We start from the raw sequence: 20,041 nt of genomic DNA on the forward strand, positions 1-20,041 counted from the left end.
ATGTTTTATTGTTTCCCCATTACACCCTATGGCTGGATCTCCAAGGCGGCTCCCAAGCTCTTCGGAAGCTCCGAACCTCTTTGGGAAGCCTAACAAGGCCAGCGCTTAAACCCGAATGTGCTGCTTCAGACCCCAAAGCGTCCGAAGCTTCTCCAGATCCGAAGCTCTGTCCGAAGCCTTGCACAACCCTACTATATAGGTTTGCCCATTAATAATATGGTCATAGAGCATTTCTGCCTCATTCAGCGCATGGAGTTGGTACTGTTGAGTAATATGAGGTTTTTAGTCATGTTGTTTTCTCAGCACTGTTTAGCACATGACTTATTTTCTTATCTACTGCACTATTCAAACCTTGCTCTGAAGACAGGGCCGCCCAGATGGCATCTCATACAGCATAAAACATAGGGGTATGTGATTGTGGGGGGAAGGGTCTTGGTGCCCCAAGCTGGATAGTTCTGCTTTGAATACTTTTTCTTTTTTCATTGGACTATGTGGTGTTGCTCTATACAATCCAAATCTTTTACACAAACTAATTTATCTTTTAAAACTACCTGTGAGGTGAGGGAGTGGATTTATTCCCATTTTACCGATGTGAAATTGAGTCTTAGAGATCAATGAAAAAAGCGTCTGTTAATTTAGGGTGTCAAATTTTCGAAGCCTAGAGCATGACTTTTCCACAATAATTAGCTTTATATAATAGTTGGCATTATCAAAGTACATTTTCCATTGACTTTAGTTGCTGCCATGTGCTCAGCATTGTTGAAAATCAGACCTCAGGATCTCAATTCAGGCACTTAGAAATTGAGAAACACATAGCTAGAAGTCACCTGTGAAAGGTTTATGTGACTGCCCTTTGGAATATGAATCTAGAGCTACAGAGCAACATTTAAATACCTTAACTGTGACACCATCCTTCCTCTTCTTCAATCTCTTGCCTCATTCGTTACACTTATTTCACCCACTGTAGCACCAGCCTGTTTTACTACATAATCCTTATTCATTCTCTGACTGATACCTGCTCCATGCCCTGAATGAGCCAGAAGTTTTGTGGGAAAATATTATGTACTCTTGTAATGAAAATCTGCATTTTGCAATGGAAATCAAGTTTGCATTGCAGACTTAATTCTGCCATTTCTTAATTTATAGTGTTTCACCTCTTACCTCTGGGATTTTTTTCTCCATCCCCTTGTGAACCTAGTTTAAAGCCATCCTCACTAGGTTAGCAAGCCTGTGCATGAAGACACTCTTCCCTGTCTTCATCAGGGCTAAGGGCAGAAATTACACGTAAACCAGTATAAGTGATTGGAAACCAGTTGAAATCTGTAAGGTGCTTATAGGCTCAGCAGTGCTAAGCTCACTAGCACCAAGGCGGAAAGAGACTTGGGGGTCATGATTGACCACAAGATGAATATGAGCCACCAATGTGATGTTGCAACTGGTAAAGCAAACCAAACTCTGGCTTGGATCCATAGATGCTTCTCAAGTAAATCTCATGATGTCATCCTCCTGCTGTACTTGGCCTTGGTGAGGCCACAGCTGGAGTACTGCATCCAATTCTGGGCTCCACAATTCAGGAAGGATGTGGAGAAGCTTGAGAGAGTCCAGAGGAGAGCCACGTGCATGATCAGAGGGCAGGAGAATAGGCCCCATGAAGAGAGGCTGAGAGCCATAGGACTCTTCAGCCTGGAAAAGCGCAGGCTCAGGGATGACCTGGTGGCAGCCTATAAGTACATCAGGGGTGTGCATCAGGATCTGGGGGAACGTCTGTTCACCAGAGTACCTGAAGGCATGACAAGGACCAACAGTCACAAACTCCTCCAAGACTCTTTCAGGCTGGACATAAGGAAAACTTCTTTACTGTCCAAGCCCCCAAGGCCTGGAATAGGCTCCCTCCAGAGGTGGTTCAAGCACCTACTCTGGACTCCTTTAAGAAGCCTTTGGATGCTTATCTTGCTAGGATCCTTTGATCCTAACTGACTTCCTGCCCTTGGGGCAGGGAGCTGGACTCAATGACCACCTGAGGTCCCTTCCAGCCCTAATGTCTATGAAATCTATGAAACATAACAGTTCAGTGCACATAAAGCACTTTCAAAATGGGCGAAACTGGTCTGGATGTATTATCAGACTCAACTGATTTTGGTTAAATTGGTTTATTGAACTGCTGTCCCAGATCCCCTCCAGGTTCAAGCTATCTCCTCCAGCAGAGCAGGGAGGAACGCTCTAGTACTCTCTGGCTTCTGGCTGGGCTACTGCAGGCATGTGGCTGCATTTTGGATCAAAAGTGAATGTCTGTTAAACTAACCTGTAAAGATTGAATCGATTCAGCCCCGGGGTTTTTTTACTGTCTGTACTTGGCTCAGATGGACCCCATCCTGTCTCAGTAGTTCTTGAAACACCACCCCATGCTCAAAGAAGCCAAAGTCCTGCTAGTGACACCATTTACATAGCCATCTGTTGATCTTCCAGATGGATCTGCTTCAAGCTGGGCCTTTACCTGGAAGGATAGATGAGAACACCACCTGAGCCCCTGTGCCCTTTACTCTTCCATCAAGAGCCATACAGTCACTTTTGATCTGCTCAAGATTTCTTCTGGCAGTATCATTAGTGTTCACATGGATGAGCAGAATGGGATAGTAATCAGAAGGCCAGATGAGTCTGGGCAACCTTTTCATGACCTCTTAGATACAAGTTCCTAGCAGGCTGCAGACCTCCTGAGCCCACAGATCAGGCCAGCAGATAGATGCCCCCATGCTCTGCTGGAGGGAGTTGCCAACCACCACTGCCTATTGCTTCTTCTTGGCAGCAGTGTCTCTGTCCTTCCACCCCTAGATTTCAAGACTTGGCTACTGAAGTAGGCTTCTTCTCATCCATTGCCAAGGCTTCATACTTGCTCTCCAGCTGGACAGCCACAGGTTCAAAAGAGGAGTATTGTCTGTTGCTAGAGATAACAAGCTTCCAGCTTCTACCTTCCTGAGTATCTGTGTCTTCCAGTGCCTTCTCTGGCTGTCTCTTTTCCATGATCCTGGATGACTTTTTGTGCATCGAGTCACTAAAGCCTCATGCTCCATGCTCATGGATGCTTCTAAGTCTATCCACCAGCTCCTGCAGCTTCCTTACATGATTCCTGAGAGAATCTACCAGGAGGCACCTCTCACATCACAAACACTCCCCAACCTGGTTGTCTTTGATAGGGACACGTGGGCTGCAGGAAAACCTGACCAGAACTTCTTGAAAGCTTCGGTGGTCAGTGGCTGTGCCTGGACAGTGCCTGCAGCTTTGGCTTTACAATGTCTTCCAGCCATCCTGTTGACTCTCCTCTCACAATCAAGGATGATTATCTTCCATGATTGTCTTATCTATGGGTCCAAAGATAGCTTACAAGGCCAATCCCAGATCAGCAGGTTCTATTGCAACTTGGGCATGCGTTTCCATGTAAAGTGGGTACCTCTGGATTCTTGGTTTAGTTTGCAACACACTGTTTCTGCCACTCCCAGTTTACCATACCCTGTTGTCATTTTGGGGTTTCAGAGTACTGAGATCCTTGCAGCAGACTCTTCTTCTATTTGGAGCAGTCCTGAGCGATAGTCTCCCACAGGTTGATGTTGCTGTTGCATTTTTTTAAAAGTTGGCCTTGAGGATGTCCTTGAAGCTCTTGAGCATACTCCTTGATAGAGGTGGGAGAACAAAACTTGCTTTGGGATTCTGGAGTTGGACACCCAGGTGATGTGGCCAGCCCAGAAAAGTTGATGTCAGATGGTTATTGTCTGGATGCTCGAGATGTTTGCTTGTGAGAGGACATTAACATTGGTGTGCTTGTCTTCCCACTGGATTCGAAGGATCTTTTGCAGGCAGCATTGATGGAACTTTTCTAGTGACCCGAGGTGTCTTCTGTATGTAGTCCATGTCTCAGCTCTGTACAGTAAGGTAGGGATCACAACTGCTTGATAAACCATGAGCTTGGCTTTGAATCTGATGTTGTGATCTTCAAACACCTCTTTCCTCAGACATCTGAAGGCCACACTTGCACATTTGAGATGATGTTGGATTTCTTTGTTGAAGTCAGCCTTCTGTGAGGGATGACTTCTGAGGTATGGGAAATAACATTCTCCAGAGTCTCATCGTAGACCTGAAATACCAGAACTGCGGACTGCTCATTAAGAACTCATTGATGCAGGACCTTAGTCTTCTGAATGTTAAGTGTCAGTCTCTTTTCTTGTGTGCCTTGGTAAAGACATCAATGATTGCCTGAAGGTCTGCTTCCATATGAGCACACACTATGGCATCATAAGTGTACCGGAGCTTGATGACTGAGGTCAGAGTAGTCTTGGTTTTGGCTTGAAGCCCTCTGCCCAAGGGTCAGGAATTCAGCTAGGGTCAAATGATCTCAGCAAGATAGGCATCCAAGTGGTTTTTTAAAGTATCCAGAGTAGGGGCTTGCACCACCTCTGGGGGGAAGTCTATTCCAGACCCCGGGGACTTGGACAGAAAAGAAGTTTTTCCTTATGTCCAGCCTAAAATGGTCTTCCCAGAGTTTGTGACCATTGGGCCTTGTCTTCCTGTGGGGTGCCCTGGTGAACAGATGTTCTCCCAGTTCCTGATGTACATCCTTTATGTACTTATAGGCTGCCACCAAGTCACCCCTGAGCCTATACTTTTTCAGGCTGAAGAGTCCCATGGCTCTCAGCCTCTCCTCATAAGGCCTGCTCTCTTGATCTCTGATCATGCACGTGGCTCTCCTCTGGACTCTTTCAAGCTTCTCCACATCCTTTTTAAGTTGCAGATCCCAGAATTGGATACAGTATTCCAGCTGCGACCTCACCAAAGCTGAGTAAAGTGGGAGGATGACTTCCTGGGTCTTGCTTGAGATGCATCGGTAAATGCAAGCCAGAGTTTTGTTTGCTTTGCCAGCTGCAGTGTCACACTGGTGGCTCATGTTCATCTTGTGGTCAATCAAGAGCCCCAAGTCTCGTTCATTCATGGTGCTAGGAAATGTAGCACTGCTAAGCCCATAAGTGTGGTGTGGGTTTTTCTCCTGAGTTGGAGCACCTTGCATTTCTCAGTGTTGAATGCCATCAGGTTTTGATCCGCCCACCTTGTAAACCTGTCAAAGTTGGCCTGGATCACCAGCCTATCCTCTAGGGTGACCACACTTCCCCATAGTTTGGTGTTGTCAGCGAACTTAGCCAATCTGCTTCTGACACCAGAGTCCAGATTGTTTATAAATACCTTGAAGAGTACAGATCCGAGAATGGAGCCCTGGGGGATGCCACCTGGTCACCATGCGCCATGTTGATTTGGGTCCATTGACTATCACTCTCTAGGTCCATCTATGGAGCCAGTTCCCCAGCCATTGGATGGTGAGATTGTTGAGACTGCAGTTGCCTAATTTTTCCATGAAGACATCATTGGACACCAGGTCAAAGGCTTTCTTGAACTCCAGAAATATGATGTCTACCTCTTCTCCTTTGTCCAGGTGATGAGTCACCTGGTCATAGAAGGAAATTAGCTCATGATGTCCTCATGGAAAAAAATGGGGAATTGCATTCTCGACCATCTCACGGTCCGATGGTTGGGGAACTGTCTCCATGGATGGACTCAGAGAGTGACAGTCGATGGAAATGAAGCAACATGGTGCATGTTGACCAATGGCATCACCCAGGGCTCCGTTCTTGGAACTGTACCCTTCTTCCAGTTTCCTTTATTAACTGTTCTGCGTTCCCCCAGATGGCTACTTTGTCATTCTGTCTCTGCTTCAGAGACACACCCATGTTACCTATCCCCATTGGCAGTCAATCTCCTTCCCTCAGCTTTTTGTTCAGTCTGGGTTCTCACCCTCCATTTCCCTGGTCATTGTGCCCTTCATGCAACATCTTTTGCAGTGGAAATCAATATTTCATATTAGAAGGATTTAGGATAGGAGTGGGAAAGAGCATTCATCTGTTGCTGAACTTGTGCTGTGTCTTGCAGAAGCACACTGGGACCTGATGTATTTAAAAATACCAGGCATTTAAAAATCCCTTTTCAGGAAGTTCATGGTATGGGCTTTGTCTTCTCTGCTTTTCCCCACCTTTTGAGAGAATGAGTATTTTTGATGGGATGGGTTCTGCAGGTCAGGAATTCATTCTCTTGGTAGAAGGGAGGAAGGAATTTAAAGAGTAGGGCTATCATGTCATTCTGCTCATTGTGGAGCTGAAGAGTTGAAATGTGTTAATAGTTATATATACTCTTGGGGACATACTTTCAGTAGGAAAATATCATCACAATTGTTTATATTTAGTATGCAAAAATTCTAGAACTGGGCTGTTTTTGTTTTAGATATGCCATAACATTTCAGTGTCTCCTTTTGAATGGAATCCTTTATTTTTCAAAACAGCTAACATATCTCACATCTGTGCACTCCTTATTTTGGCAGGAATGTTTACATTTTTCTTTATGTCTAATGTCAAGCCAGCCATTCAAAATCAGTAATTGCCTACAAAGCTGATTGGCTAATCCGCTAAACTGTCTGTGCAAGATTTGCAGTTTGACCTGATATCTTTCTAGAATTAAAATGCATGGGAACCTTGTAAAGATTTCATGTTTCTGGCATGCCCAAAGAGATTATTTTAGTGGGTCTGGCCTTTTCTTGTTTTGCTAAAGTGATTTTTCACAGTTGGCCTTTTCTTTTAGAGTTTGACTGCTTGATTTGTATATAACGGCTTGAATCCATTTACACTAAATTACTTCACTGAAATCTATATAAAAGCATTCAGGACAACATGTACAATATTTCATATTTACAACAACAGTAAAAATATCTTTAAGCTACAATGTTTCAATACAATCACTGATAATCAGGATTGGAATAAATGTACAAGCTATAATTATAACTTTTGTCAATGTAATAGTGACTCTAATCTATACGACTCCCTGGGGCTTCTATTATGGCATTTAAATGAGTCTGGTAAAAGAAAACAAGAAATAGGTACCATTTTACTCTAACCATTTATTTCTCAATTCTACTTCTCATAGGGGAAATGTGCATCTGTATAACTACATGGATGCAGTTAGTCACCCTTGAGCAAATCCTGGTTATGTGAGGGATTTGCGTGGCCATAGCCACATCCTTCTAGCATCCCCCATGTATATTTCTTGATTTTAGACAAGCCCTTTACATTTTGTTATTTCATTCTTATGCCACTGCCCATCCTCCCTTTATCTTAATATTTCTCAAGTAGGTTTCACTTCATTAACAAATCCCTATAGCCTGAGTCTATTGATAGGGCCTTTTCACTCTTACAGGCCTTCTAAATACTGATTTTTCAGGGCACGAAGGTAACTAGTTAGCACTACATTAAAAGAAGGTGGACTAGCTAAGGGAGCTTTCCAAAGATGGGAAAAAGGAGATGATAAAAAAAGAGTGATTTTGTGTCCTCGGGGTGGGTTTATGGGGTCTACACGAGATGCCTAAATCCACAGTAGCAGTTTACGGTGCAGTAAGTGTCAACATCTACACATGCACGTGCTTACTGTGCAGTAAAAACCCTTAATCCTGCGTAAATTGCCTACCTGCAAATGCAGGTAACAAATTTTAAGTGGGATTAGTTACTGCACAGTAACACGTGTAGATCTGACCTGGGAGCAAGTTTGCTCCTAGGTCTGCCTTGCCACTTGGGGTCCGGTCTCAGGCCTGCCTCTATGGCAGCCCCTATCTGTAGGCTTTAAAAGCCTGCAGACGTTTTGAGCCTTGGGGCACACATGCAGGGAGCCTGAGGGCACTCCGGGCCCCTGTGTCCCCCTTGGCAGGCCACAGCCTAGCTCTGCCTGCCTGTGTGCACCTAAGCCCTGCTGCCTGGCATTGTACTGCTGCACAGCTGCCAGTACAGCGCTGTCCAGGCTAGCAGGGTGCTATGGGTTGCTGTAGCCTCTGGCCAGGCCTGTTAGCCTCCAGGGCCACCTGCATGCAGCTTCTGGCCAGCAGGGCCAGTGCTACCTGCCCGCTGCACACTCCCAGCAGCCTGCAGGTGCTATACTGCATGCAGCTGCCCAGGCCTGGCAGGACAGGGACAGCTGTGCGGAGGCCTAGAGAGCCAGCATGGAACCCACGCTTATGCTACCCAGCCCAATGCTTATTGCTGTGCCCAGGCCTGTGCCCTTCACCTGGGGCCAATTGGACCAAGGAGGAGACTGGCCACGTTGTGGCACTGTGGGGCGAGGTGGAGGTGCAGTGCCAGTTCAAGTGGGGCGGGTGCTCCAATGCCCACATTTATGAGGCTGTGTCAGGCCAGATGTGGGACCGTGGGCACAACTGGTCAGTGCAGTAGTGCCACATAAAGGTCAAGGCCTTGCAGACTCAGTGGGTCACCATAACCAACCACAGTCATCAGCCTGGTAGTGCTCGCAAGTCCATGACCTTTCTACGGCAACCGGTAGCTATCCTTCTGCCCTGAGACCTAGGCCGCATCACCACGGGTGGCCTACCTGAACCCCCACCCTGGCCTGGCACCTCCAGTGACAAGTCACCAGAGGAGGGCTCCTCGGGGGTCCAGTGCCCTGTCCCGCCAAGCTCCCTGGCTGCAGCCTCCACCAGCAGCTCAGGGAACCCTGGCCAGCGCCTCCCACATCAGTTCTGCAGCCTGCTGTGGCCAGGCAGATGGTTGCTGTGTAGGGGGAAGCTGGGCAGGCCCAGACAGCCATGGGCCAGGCAGTGGTCAGCGTGGCGGGCCAGCTTCCTGCTGTCTGTGTGCTACACATGCTGCTCCTGGGCAGGGAAATGGCAGTCCAGCCAGACAGCAGGCAGGGTAGCTTTTAAAGTTGGTTGCTGGTTGCTGGCAGCTGCAGCTGGTGCCTGGAGCTCCCCCTGGTGGCAGCAGGGGCCAATTGCAGGGCTGCAGGAAGTTTGGGCCTGAGAGCAGCAAATCTGCTCTCTAATCCCTACATGGGTAGACAGACCTGCCTTAAAGGGTTTACACCAAGAGTAGTTTACACCTGAGTAAACTGAGCCTGGATCAAATGCACATGTAGATGTGTCCACGGAGGTGAAACAGAGGAACTGGGGTGGGAAGGGAGTGGGGATCAAACCATGTGTTGGGAGAGAGAGTAAAACCAGGCAAAGTGGGAAGGGTAGATGATAAAGCAAATAAAAATGCAGTCAAACAAATGATAATAAGGTAGAAAACTTAGAAGGATGTTTTGTTATCATCTTAATTGTAAGCAAAAGGAATTTCAGTACAGCAAATAACTGGAATTTCCTAATTTTACATTACCTTGGGTATAACCTGGTGTAACAGAGCAGGATTTGACCCAGTAAGTTGTTGGTGCCTGTGAGTACGTGGCGGTACATTCTGTTCAAACTTTGATTTTTATTGCCAGCTAAGATAACCAGCTTACTCTGCAGCCAGCATTAAATCTGTTTTATAAATTTACCAACAAGGTCACAAAGAATGAGAAATGTAGTAGACCCTCCCACATAAGCAGATGTCTGTGCAAGTCCAGGAAATGGTCCAAGTCTGTCAGGAAACTGTCTAAGTCTACTCTGAACAGAAATATTAAGGTTGAAAGGCCTGAATCCTGTGATGGTATCATTTAGTTATGTTTTATAGTTATTACACTATTAGAAGATACAGGAATGGAGCAGTAATATGCTTCATGACATTCAACATACTCTAAATACCAATATTGTCACAAGTTCCATTTGCCACGCTTAAAAAGAAAGATGCACATATGAGTCTGCTGAAGTACATAATTTTGAAAGACAAGTTTAGTGCAGAGTGAAAGGAGGAACCAAGTAATGGAGTTTTTTCTTGTTTGCTGCTTTGGTAAGTCATATTACCATCACACTGATTTTTATTAACCTGAGCTCACTTTATCAGATGCTGTGAATGGAGTCTATCAAATAGGCCAGGGGTGTCAGAGATACAGTTTATGAAGTATCATCTGGTGCCTGGTGTTGCTTGTGGGCTGGATGAGTTTGACAACCCTAAAATACAGTGATTTGAAATTGAATACAAAAGACAGGGAAGGGAAGGTGCTGGGAGAGGCAGAAAAGGAATAAAACCTGTAGGGACAAAGGGATCACGCAAGCTAATTAAGGTAATGGGATCTGTAGTCCCTGTTTAGACTGTATTTAACAGTCCTGTCTGTGGACGATCTCTTGTTCCACAGTTTTGCATTCAAATCAACTTGTAAAGTTTCTGTGTATAAGAATGGCTACTCAGAGGTCAGCAGTGGTATGTCCCAGAAGGTTTATGTGTCTACCGTGGGGATTGTGTGTTTTTAGACTTGATGTCAGATTGGTGTCACCTCATTCTTTCACATAGGGATTGCACGGAGGGGCAGTGTAAGCAAATAATGGAATATATGGTGTTGGTATAGGTGCAGGTGAATGAACCTGAGCTGTTATAATTGTGCTATTTGGTCCAGCAATAATGTGGCCTGTATTGATAAGGGGGACACAGCTTGCATCTGGGTCCATTGCAGGGCCTGGCGCCCTAGTGAAAATAGGCGTTAGGTAGCATGTTGCTTGAGAGATGCCATTTGAAGTTGGCAGGCTGTCTGTAAGCCAGGACAGTTTTGTCCCCCATAGCTATCTTGAGATGGTCTTCTTTTTCCAGAAGGGGCTAAAGGTCATTAATGATGTCTCAGGTGTTCAAGCCAGGGACTGTAGCTGGCTCCTAGAGGGTTCTGTTGTCCTTATCTCAGGGTTAGTTTTTGTAGCAGTTTGGAGCAATGTCTGAATCTGGTTTTGTTGATTTGAGTGGCTACAGTTTGGGGACTGTATTGTAATTGTGGGAATCCCTGCTTCAGATCCTTCAGTGTTGCGATCCAATCCGATCAAAGCAGATATGGCTGTAAGTAGAGTTTGGCTTTAGACAATGGATCTAGTGGTGTACTTAAAATGAATGCTGATGGGATGAAGGTAGGTGTAGAGGTTGGTGGGTTTCCAGTAAAAAAATGTGGTGGCAATGGGGCCATTACAAACCTTCACCGTGGGGTCTAGAAAATGAATTTGCTGAGTGCAGTATTCCAGAGTTAGCTTGATAGAGGGACAGAAGCTGTTTAATTTCTGGTGGAATTTCTCCAAAGATTCCTTCCAATCTGTCTATATATAGGGATGTTATTGATGTACCATAGGTACATCAGGGGGATGATAGGGCAGCTGTAGAGGAAACGGATTTCAAGGTCTGTCATATATTGATTCATTGGGGGGCCATACATGTGCCCATGTCAGTGCCATTTTTTTGTAAATATAGGAAGTCCCCAAGTCTGAAATAGTCGTGTGAGGACAAAAAGGAGAGTGCAATGGAAACAAGCAGTGTCCTCATCTAGAATAATATTCTTTATGGCTTATGTCCTCATTGGGGATGTTGTTATACATAGATGTGATGCCCATCTGGTTGGTTTAACCAGAATACGGCCAGGTGAACATTACTGCTTTCCCCATGTATTGAAAAATCACAAGTTGAGTCTCAGAAAAATTATTGGCTTAAAAAATAAGGTTTCTTTATTTTTACCTTCAGTTTTTTGAATCTCTTGGGTATACTCTGGTCATATTTTCAAGCTCTTCTTAGCAACCACAGAGCTAAAAGCTGCTTTTTAAAATTAACGTAAATACCCTTATATCAAGATATATAGATATCATTATAGCCTCACCCACATATATTTCTTGGTTTTAGGCAAGTCCTTATATTTTGTTACTTCAGTCTTACGCCCCTGCCCATCCTCCCTTTATGTAAATATTTCTCTGAATATATCTAAATACAAGTTTGTAGGAGCTGGAGTTCAAGTAAGACATCAGTATTACAAGATTAATGATAACATTAAGAGAGTCAGCAGCACTGCAGGCAGATAGGGGACTGCTGTAGGCTGATCTGTACAGGGCCATGGAAGACATTAATTTTAACTTAAAAATAAAACCTAAAGTGGTTGTGCATGACAAGATTAGGTCCTGCCCCTGCTGTTTTTCTTTGGCACCAGCTAGAGCAGTCGTTTCCAACCTTTTTAGTGTTAAGGTATCCCGTCATAATTTTTTCTGAATTTAGATTCCAGCTCAGTGATTCTCTATCGGTGGTGCAGCAAAATTCAGGTAAGTTATGCGGAGGTCCCTTGAGACCAAAAAAAGTTGAGAATCACTGTTTTTATGGGTATAGAAGTAGATCTTTACTGCAGTGTTAAAAACTTCTGCACCAAATCCCTATAATTTACAGAGCAGTTGAGCCACTTACTGCATTTTCCAGCATTGTGTGAGGTGGCCATTTGTATTTAAAACATAATGCTGCAGCAAGTGAGGACAAGGGGAAGAGGAGGGATGGATGCTAGGATACTTTGAAGAAGGAACTACAATCTAGGAATTAAGGTTTAGTTGCAATATGCAGCAGCCCTGACTTAAACACTCAATAAAGGTCTCCCTTGATTCTTTGTATACTAAATATTGCTGGATATAGGGTAGTTCATTCCAACCTTTGTTTTCAAGAATCTCACCTAACCAGTTGTATCTGTTACATGCCATGTTTGTGTTTACATATATAGTCACATTTTAACCCTTCAAAAATAGCTGTGGGGCACAACCACTGAGCTGGAAATAATGCTATCTCAAATAAGTGTTCAGTGGCTTTTTAATTCAACATATGTATCTAGTCATGACCTCTCTCTCTGGTTTTTTTACATGCTAGACTAAAATGATTCATAGATCCTAATTTAACATTTAATATAATAATATTCATGCCTTCTGGATGGGAAATATCCTGTTAACAACAACAAGTTATTTGATCTCATATTTTTAATCTCAGAGGGCTTTAGATTGCTTCAAGCGCTAACTGGCTCAGAGAGGCATAAGCTTTCATAGGCTACTTTTTCAGATGTGTCTAGTCTCTAATGTGTCACCCTACCTTGGCTTCTGTCTGACTTCTGACTAATATTGCTAACTATCTCTCAGTGCCATTAATTTGAGATCACCTTTAGAGTAGAGGGGCACAAAGTGGAAGACATTCAGTGCTCACCATGCTCCCCACTAATAGGCCCTATGTCAGGGGCAGACAATTATTTCGAGCGGAGGGCTGCTTACTGAGTTTTGGCAAGCCATTGAGGGCCACAAATCAGGCAGCTGGGGGCAGATAAATATTAATTTTCCAAATTTTTTAGGGGCCCCGTGGGCTGGATAGAATGGCCTGGTGGGTCACTTCTGGTCCACAGGCTGCATTTTGCCCACCCGTACCCTATGTACTCAGGCAGAAAAGGGATGTGTTTTCTCAACTGCATTAGCTTTGTTCAGTTAAAAGTACTGCCTCCATTTCCTAATGCCTCTAAGTAAAACATTCAGTAGTTTTTAGAATTTATAGCCCAAGTTTTTATTTAAAAACTTACTTTCTTACCTGTGTGGATAGAACTATGGAGACCAGAATTATCTCTGGTAGACATTACCCAAAACAATAAAAAACCCCATCAACAGTCTGCTGCATAGCTTTACATTTTCTACTGTTTGCCTTTCTTGATTATCAAATATAAAGTGCAGTAATGACCATTTTAAAGGCTAGTGTTTTCAGATATCATATATAGCTATTCTCATTATGATTTTAGTGAAGAGCTTTTCAAACCTTCACCAGGCAATGACACTTTACTACAGGATTTTCATTTAAGACTAAGAAGGCCATTTCTTCAGTGCTAATTCTGATACAAAAGTATGTATAATGTACTAGTTCTGTATATGTAAGGTTGCCTTCCAGTGACTGGGCCACTGAGAGTCTTACTATTTTTATCCTAACTGTGGAGTCCAGGAGCCTGGTGTGTGCGGTAAATGTTGGTGCTCACCATGCCAGTTCTTTATATGTGGGCCTCTGTCGCTTCCCCTGCCCTCTAGATGGCTTGGCAGCTGCCCCCCATTACTTTCATTACAGAAGATGTGTGCTGGCAGGCTGGCAGAGGTCTACTCCATTGCCATGACCCACTTAGGCAGTTTCTGTGAAGCTGTACAAGCCCTTTTCCTTTTTTCTTTTTTTCCTTTCCTTTTTCCTGTTTTTTGTCTACTCAAGTGACTCCCCTGAAGTTAGTGGAGCCACTAAAGAATAAATCAAGAAACAGAAACAATGACATTATTATTATTATTATTATTATTATTATTATTATTATTATTATTATTTCATGAATCAGAATGGCTAAATGGTTTTATGTGGAACTTGGCAGCTGCTCCCCGTTACTTTCACCAAGATAGAAGGCAGTGATAAAGATGGCTTTTTTCTTCCAGGATTGCCAATGGCATTGAAACTAGGCTGCCCTCTGAGAAGATGGCAGACCTATGTAAAACTGGGCAGAAAATAGAGTAAGCAAGGACATTTGGGCTGGAAGGAGGCTGTAACATATTCAGAAGGCAGGATGAGACTGAGGGGGGAAAAATAAGTGTAGAGAGTACATAGAGCTCAGGGGTGCTTTTACGTGGAAAAAAAGCCCCCAAACAAATAGTGCTTTAGTTTAAGGTAGTATGCCCAGAAAAGGCATCGTGTTAGTTTGACCCAGCTCACCCAACATCTGTATGGATTGGGCAGTTCAGTGGGGCTTTTTGACACTTTTGTCTAATAGCTGGGTTGAGCTAATGCATTTCCTCTTCTGGTAAAGTGCTGGGTTTTTTTATTTTTTTCATGTCTGTCAGCAGCCATAGGCTAAGTATTCATCACTAGACAGTCAAAAAGCCTGAGGCAGAATCAATTCAATCTAGGCAGCTTCCTCTAGGCAGTTCCCTGCTCGCAGTGGCTGAGGCGAGCAGCTGCGGGGGAGCGGGAGGCTAGAATTCCACGCAGCTCCCTGGGGCTGCCCCTGAGGTGGGGGCTCCCTAGTGCTGGGCTGCACGGCCCGGCACCCAGCCTAGAGCACTCCTTTTCCCTTCCTCCTGTGGCAGCAGCCAGAGCAATCGGCAGCTGGGAAGGAGGAGGGAAGGAATTCCCATTGGCTCCCCAGAAATTTTCCAGGGACCGTGGGACAGGGTGGAGGAAGCCCCCTGAGGCAGGGGCTCCCCAATGCCTACACCCAGGGTGGTCTTGAGAACGCCTTCCCCATCCCTCCTGTGGTAGTGGCTGAGGCAAGCAGCTGTATGGGGGAGGGGGAGGTGGGGAATTCTCCCAGCTCCCCAGGCTGCGTGCAGTGAGAGGAGGGCTGCAGAGGGGTGAAACGCCCCCACCATGGGCGCTTTCCCTCCTCCTGTGCACCATGTAGACTCAGGCTAGTGGGGTCTGGAGCTCTGTTCCCCTGCCACCCATCCCTATTGGCTGACAGGTGCAGGCCAGTGCAGCAGAGTGGCAGGGCAGTCCCTGCTCTGCTACAGCAGACAGCACAGCCCAGAGCTGCAAAGCATCCTGGGATGCTGGGGGACTGTGAGTTAACTTGAACTGGGAAAGGATCTGGGAGAGAAGTTCCATAAAGTGGTTTGACTGAAATCAGTTAAGTCTGATACAACATTCATCCAGGTTTATCTTAAACCGGTTTTTCAGCCGTTTTGGAAGTAGTCTGCGTAAACTGAACTTCTGCTCTGTTACAAGTTGAAACCAGTTTTTGACTTAAACTAGCTTATGTGTAACTTCTGTCCCTAGCCATAATGACGCTATTTGCTACAGGCTGTGGGTAGTAGTAATGTCATAGGAGGGCTGTGCAGGAACTCCATATCAAGTCACCTGGGTTTGGCAGTGAATGCAGAGAAGGTTGTTTTCTTCTCTTCAGGCTCTTCATGATTTCTTTCTTGAATCCCATGTTTACTGTTGTGTGTTGGATGAGGCAGCATTTGACCCTTAAGGAACAAGGCTGTTCCTTACTTTCTGTTCTTCTTGCAGAACACCTGGAAATATTCTTGGTGGATTCTGTCTCATTGCGTATTTCAGTGTCAGATTTAAAGAGAACTGTTTAAAGCAATAATTTGTCTCTCTTCATCCACTTCAGCCTGTACTGATATTCAGAGTTTGACAATTCTTCAGTATGCTGCTGGTGCCACCTTCTTTTGTTTTTGGAGATGATTAAAGGGTAAACTGTATCTTTCTTCCTTTCTTTTTATTTTCTCTTTCCCCATCTCAAAAACAAGACTAAAAGAACACTAAACAAGAGTTAATGGTGATAAATGACATTTGAATATAGAAGAAAATCCCTTCCCCAACAAAGATACGTGAGAAAAAATAACAGCGGTTCAGTTGCTGTGCTGTAAAATTCATCATATGTGCAGAGCAGAATAGTCTTAAATATATATTTTTAAAAAACATTGTGGGGGTGAAAAGACATGCCTTTCTAAGATTAAAGAAAGGCGTTTTGTACTTAATGCATTGAAGAATTTGTTCAGTAACTGTTCATTCATGTGAGAATATAACCCCTGTAATATTGCCAAGGTCATTAGAGACCTGTGGTGATCTGCTGATTAAGTGCTGGTCACACAAGTTTAGGCTGCCTGAGGCACCTTTACTTACACACCCAGTTTTTATTCCGAGTTTTCCAATAATGTTGGAGGAAAAAATACTTGGAACTTACTCTTTTGGACTGGCTTCTTTATTTTTAAGCTTTGTTCCTCCTTTAGACAGTCTTGTCCTTAACCTTGGCAAGTTTCGTGAGATTTGCACTGAAAAAGAAGGGAGAACACCAATATGGTTTCATTTGACTGAGTAGCTGACATTCTGTCTGAAGACACACAAAGCAAAAGGCAGGCCAGAATAGGTCCAAAGGTATGACTGTCTGTCTGATACAAGTTTATGAAATCATGATGGGAGGTGAACTTTTTTTGAACTTGCTCAGAGGAGTTCCTCTTCCCTAGTCTAACATACTTCCTGTTTATTGTGGTACTCTGGGTTAAATGAGCAGTTTTTTCCAGTAAAAACCTAGTGATATTAGAAGAGAACAGCATAAAATATGCTATATGAGGTGCTAGAACTCCAGGTACTGTATGGGCCTTCTGTATTAAGCTTTCTAACTCGGGAGCCCTGTGTAGGCGGTTGGATGAGAAAGAACAGACAAATCAACATTCCATTCACTAAACTCCCCAGCATGCCTAAGCTTCTTTCACTCTGTTTGTAAAAGGGAAAAAATGAAACAAAAAGGAGCCACTAGTGGAGTGCTTGCTAATTAGTAAAACTGCACTGCATTACAAGAAGCAAAAATAAATGAATATATTGGATATTATCAAAAAGTACATGCAAACTGACTGCAGAAATCCATTTCAGAGCTATTTAATCAATGTATTTGGAAAAATGACTAGCTTTTGGGGTATTTGCAAAAGGCTCAAACTAGTCAGTCTGCTTATGATGCCGGCTTTCATATAAAAAGTTCATTGATCCTGTAGACAGTCTGAGCATATTCTGAGTTACTTCTTTAGCAAAGTAATTTGCATGTTTTAAGGTATTGCTTACTAGAAAACAATCCAGTAAACTTCTTTTGTAGAGTAACAGCCTCTTGTATAACTTTAAACACAATTTGCAGTGCTTCTCTCTTCACAATTCTGCCAATTTTTTTTTTCAATTCAGTAGTGTACAGCATTGTATATCTCCAATATTTCCCATTACATTTATGCAGTGGTCTTAATTTTTTAAAAAGTGATTTAAAGGACCAAGGCCTAAATGCACAGGATTAGGAATCCAACATTTTATTACAGATAGCACCTTATAATCCAGATGGACTTCCTGATTTGAAAAATGAAGAATCAGATCTATCTTGCTCATGCCCCTGGGAATTGGAATAATGTGTTCTGAGAACTTGCAGCTTGCTTGAATTGAGCCCTTTTCAAGATTCTGCTGTCATACAATTCTCCAATCCATTTTTTTATGAACTACAATGATGATGATACCGTCTTTCCCCAGCTGCTGCTACTCCTCATTGCCATTTCACTGAGTCCTCACATACTAGTTATCGGTAGTTATATTAGTTTGGGCTTAGTTTCTAATGTTTACAAACCCTAATTCTTTGTCAGTTGCACAAGGTTACCTTTATTTTAGTTTTATATTTTTATTCGTTGTTTTCAAAATAGTAGTGAAACAGGTTTGTACTTAGATTCTGAGCTGTATCAAATTCAGTGAATAGCCACTTTAAAAAACTTATATGACAAAATGAAAGTGAAGACTAACTTCAAAGATTCACATGTTGCAACAAAGCGCATTGCCAAAAAGCCATAAATGCATATCAAACTTTAACAGCTACACGTATAGACGCCGGCCTAAAAACTGTTCACTGTGCGGTAAATGCATGTGTAGATGCGCTCTTTGTGTATTGTACTGCAGCAACCAATGAGTAATAAAAGTGCGTGTTTGAAAACCACACAACTCAGGCCTTTCACACATTATTCTTGATTGATACAAAGTCTCAAATCCCTGTGGATCATTTTTCATTCATAGAATTCGGAAGTGAGGGGAGGAATTGTTACTTAATTGCCTATCTAGCTCAAAGGATCTGGGTCCCAGATGGCTTATTGTAGGTTCTCCGTGGACATGGGTTCTGGCTTGCTCAGGTGCAGAAGTTTTTAAAATAAAGTTTAGGCTAATAAAACAAACACCTTTGCATTAAAAGCTGCCCTAAAACAAGGTTTCCAAATGCATAGGAAACGCATCAGGGCTCATGGACAGAGGTGATATCTGTTATTAGACCAACAAGATTTTTGCAAAAAAAAATGTCTTTAATTGCAAGATTTGGGCACAAACACCCTTCATCAGGCATCAGAGAAAACATTGTAAAAGTTCTCCTGGGTAGAAATGAAAGTTCATATTTCATAGGATTTCACAGAGGGGTCAATAGATGGAAAAACCCTCAGGGCAGCAGTTCTTAGCTGGTAAGGAGTCCGAGACTCCTGCTGTCCAGAGGGTTTTTTCATTTATTGATCCCTCTGTGAAATCCTATGAAATATGAACTTTCATTTCTACCCAGGAGAACTTTTCCAATGTTTTCTCTGATGCCTGATGAAGGGTGTTTGTGCCCAAAAGCTTGCAATTAAAGAATTTTTTTTTGCAAAAATCTTGTTGGTCTAATAACAGATATCACCTCTGTCCATGAGCCCTGATTGCTTTTTCCTCTAGACCAATATGGCTACAACCTAGATACAGGGAACACATGTATTTTCTGATGCAGTGATTCTTAGCTAGGCTGCCCATGGATTGCTGTGCACCTTTAGCATTATTAGGTGGGCAAACATGATTCACAAAATAAACCCAGATATTTCAAATAGGAATCTATAATGTCAAAATCATTCTGACCTGTTATGGTCTTTCTGAGTTTTTTTGCAACAGAAAAACTGCATTATTTTTCTGTAGTCAAAAAATGAGTTAGAACTAAGATTTGGCATTTTCTGAGGGGTGTCTCAAACCTGTCGAGAAGTGCCTTTGATATTTCAGTCATGCTGAGATCAAAAGGCTCAAATTTAAAGACTTCCTTTAACAAATTGAATAAGCATGTAGAAACTGTATACTGGACTCCACTACAGTGGAGTGTATTGAGACTTGCATTTGAAAGCAGGTCTCCTATTTTTACTTTTGTCTTTCAAAAAAGAGGTTTTTGTTGACATTACTACTCTTATCATTCAATGTGTTTTGACCAGAATGCTGCTGCCCTGGCCAATGGAAAAGTCTTTGCAGAGCAGATGCAAAATGCTGCTGAAAATGTAGTGAAGGAGCAAGCAGAGGAGAATGAGCAACTGAAGAGAACAATTAAAGAGCTAGAAGGCAAAAGTAAAGACCTCCATCAACAAATTGATCATTTGAACAGAGAACAAGAGCTAATGAGAGAGAAAGTAAAGAGAAATGAGGTAAGTTGCACATCAAATTTGTAACAAGTATATTTTTTTTCTGTTTGTGTTTGGATGGATGTTGCACAAAAATAAAAATTGAGAGATGAGGGCAAAGAAAGTCATTGTTGCTGCAAAGGAAAATAGACAAAAGCTGTGAGCTTGAAGGAAAAGAATTGAGGTTTGTCAGCAGCTACCTGGAGGCTGTTTAAAATATAGGGACAGGGTTAAAATAACAGTCAGACATAAGAATGGGCATTTTGGATAAGTGTAAGAGGATATGGCAGCTTGTAGGCAAAGTTAACCTAGTGTGGAGTCTTGATGGTAAGCTTGAGGAGC

General features: G+C 43.3%; 1 protein-coding gene across 6 annotated transcripts in view; it reads left to right on the forward strand.

Moving 5' to 3' along the window:
• Nucleotides 1–20,041, forward strand: part of CGNL1 (cingulin like 1) — a 141,945-nt gene that overhangs the window by 75,851 nt on the left and 46,053 nt on the right. For all 6 annotated transcript variants that reach the window (XM_059714727.1, XM_059714729.1, XM_059714730.1 and 3 more), the window contains exon 9: nt 19,517–19,723. In XM_059714727.1, coding sequence (XP_059570710.1) covers nt 19,517–19,723 — 207 coding nt within the window. The remainder of the gene's footprint in view (nt 1–19,516; nt 19,724–20,041) is intronic.

Source organism: Alligator mississippiensis, chromosome 11 (assembly GCF_030867095.1).
Source record: "Alligator mississippiensis isolate rAllMis1 chromosome 11, rAllMis1, whole genome shotgun sequence".
Taxonomy (NCBI): Eukaryota; Metazoa; Chordata; order Crocodylia; family Alligatoridae; genus Alligator; species Alligator mississippiensis.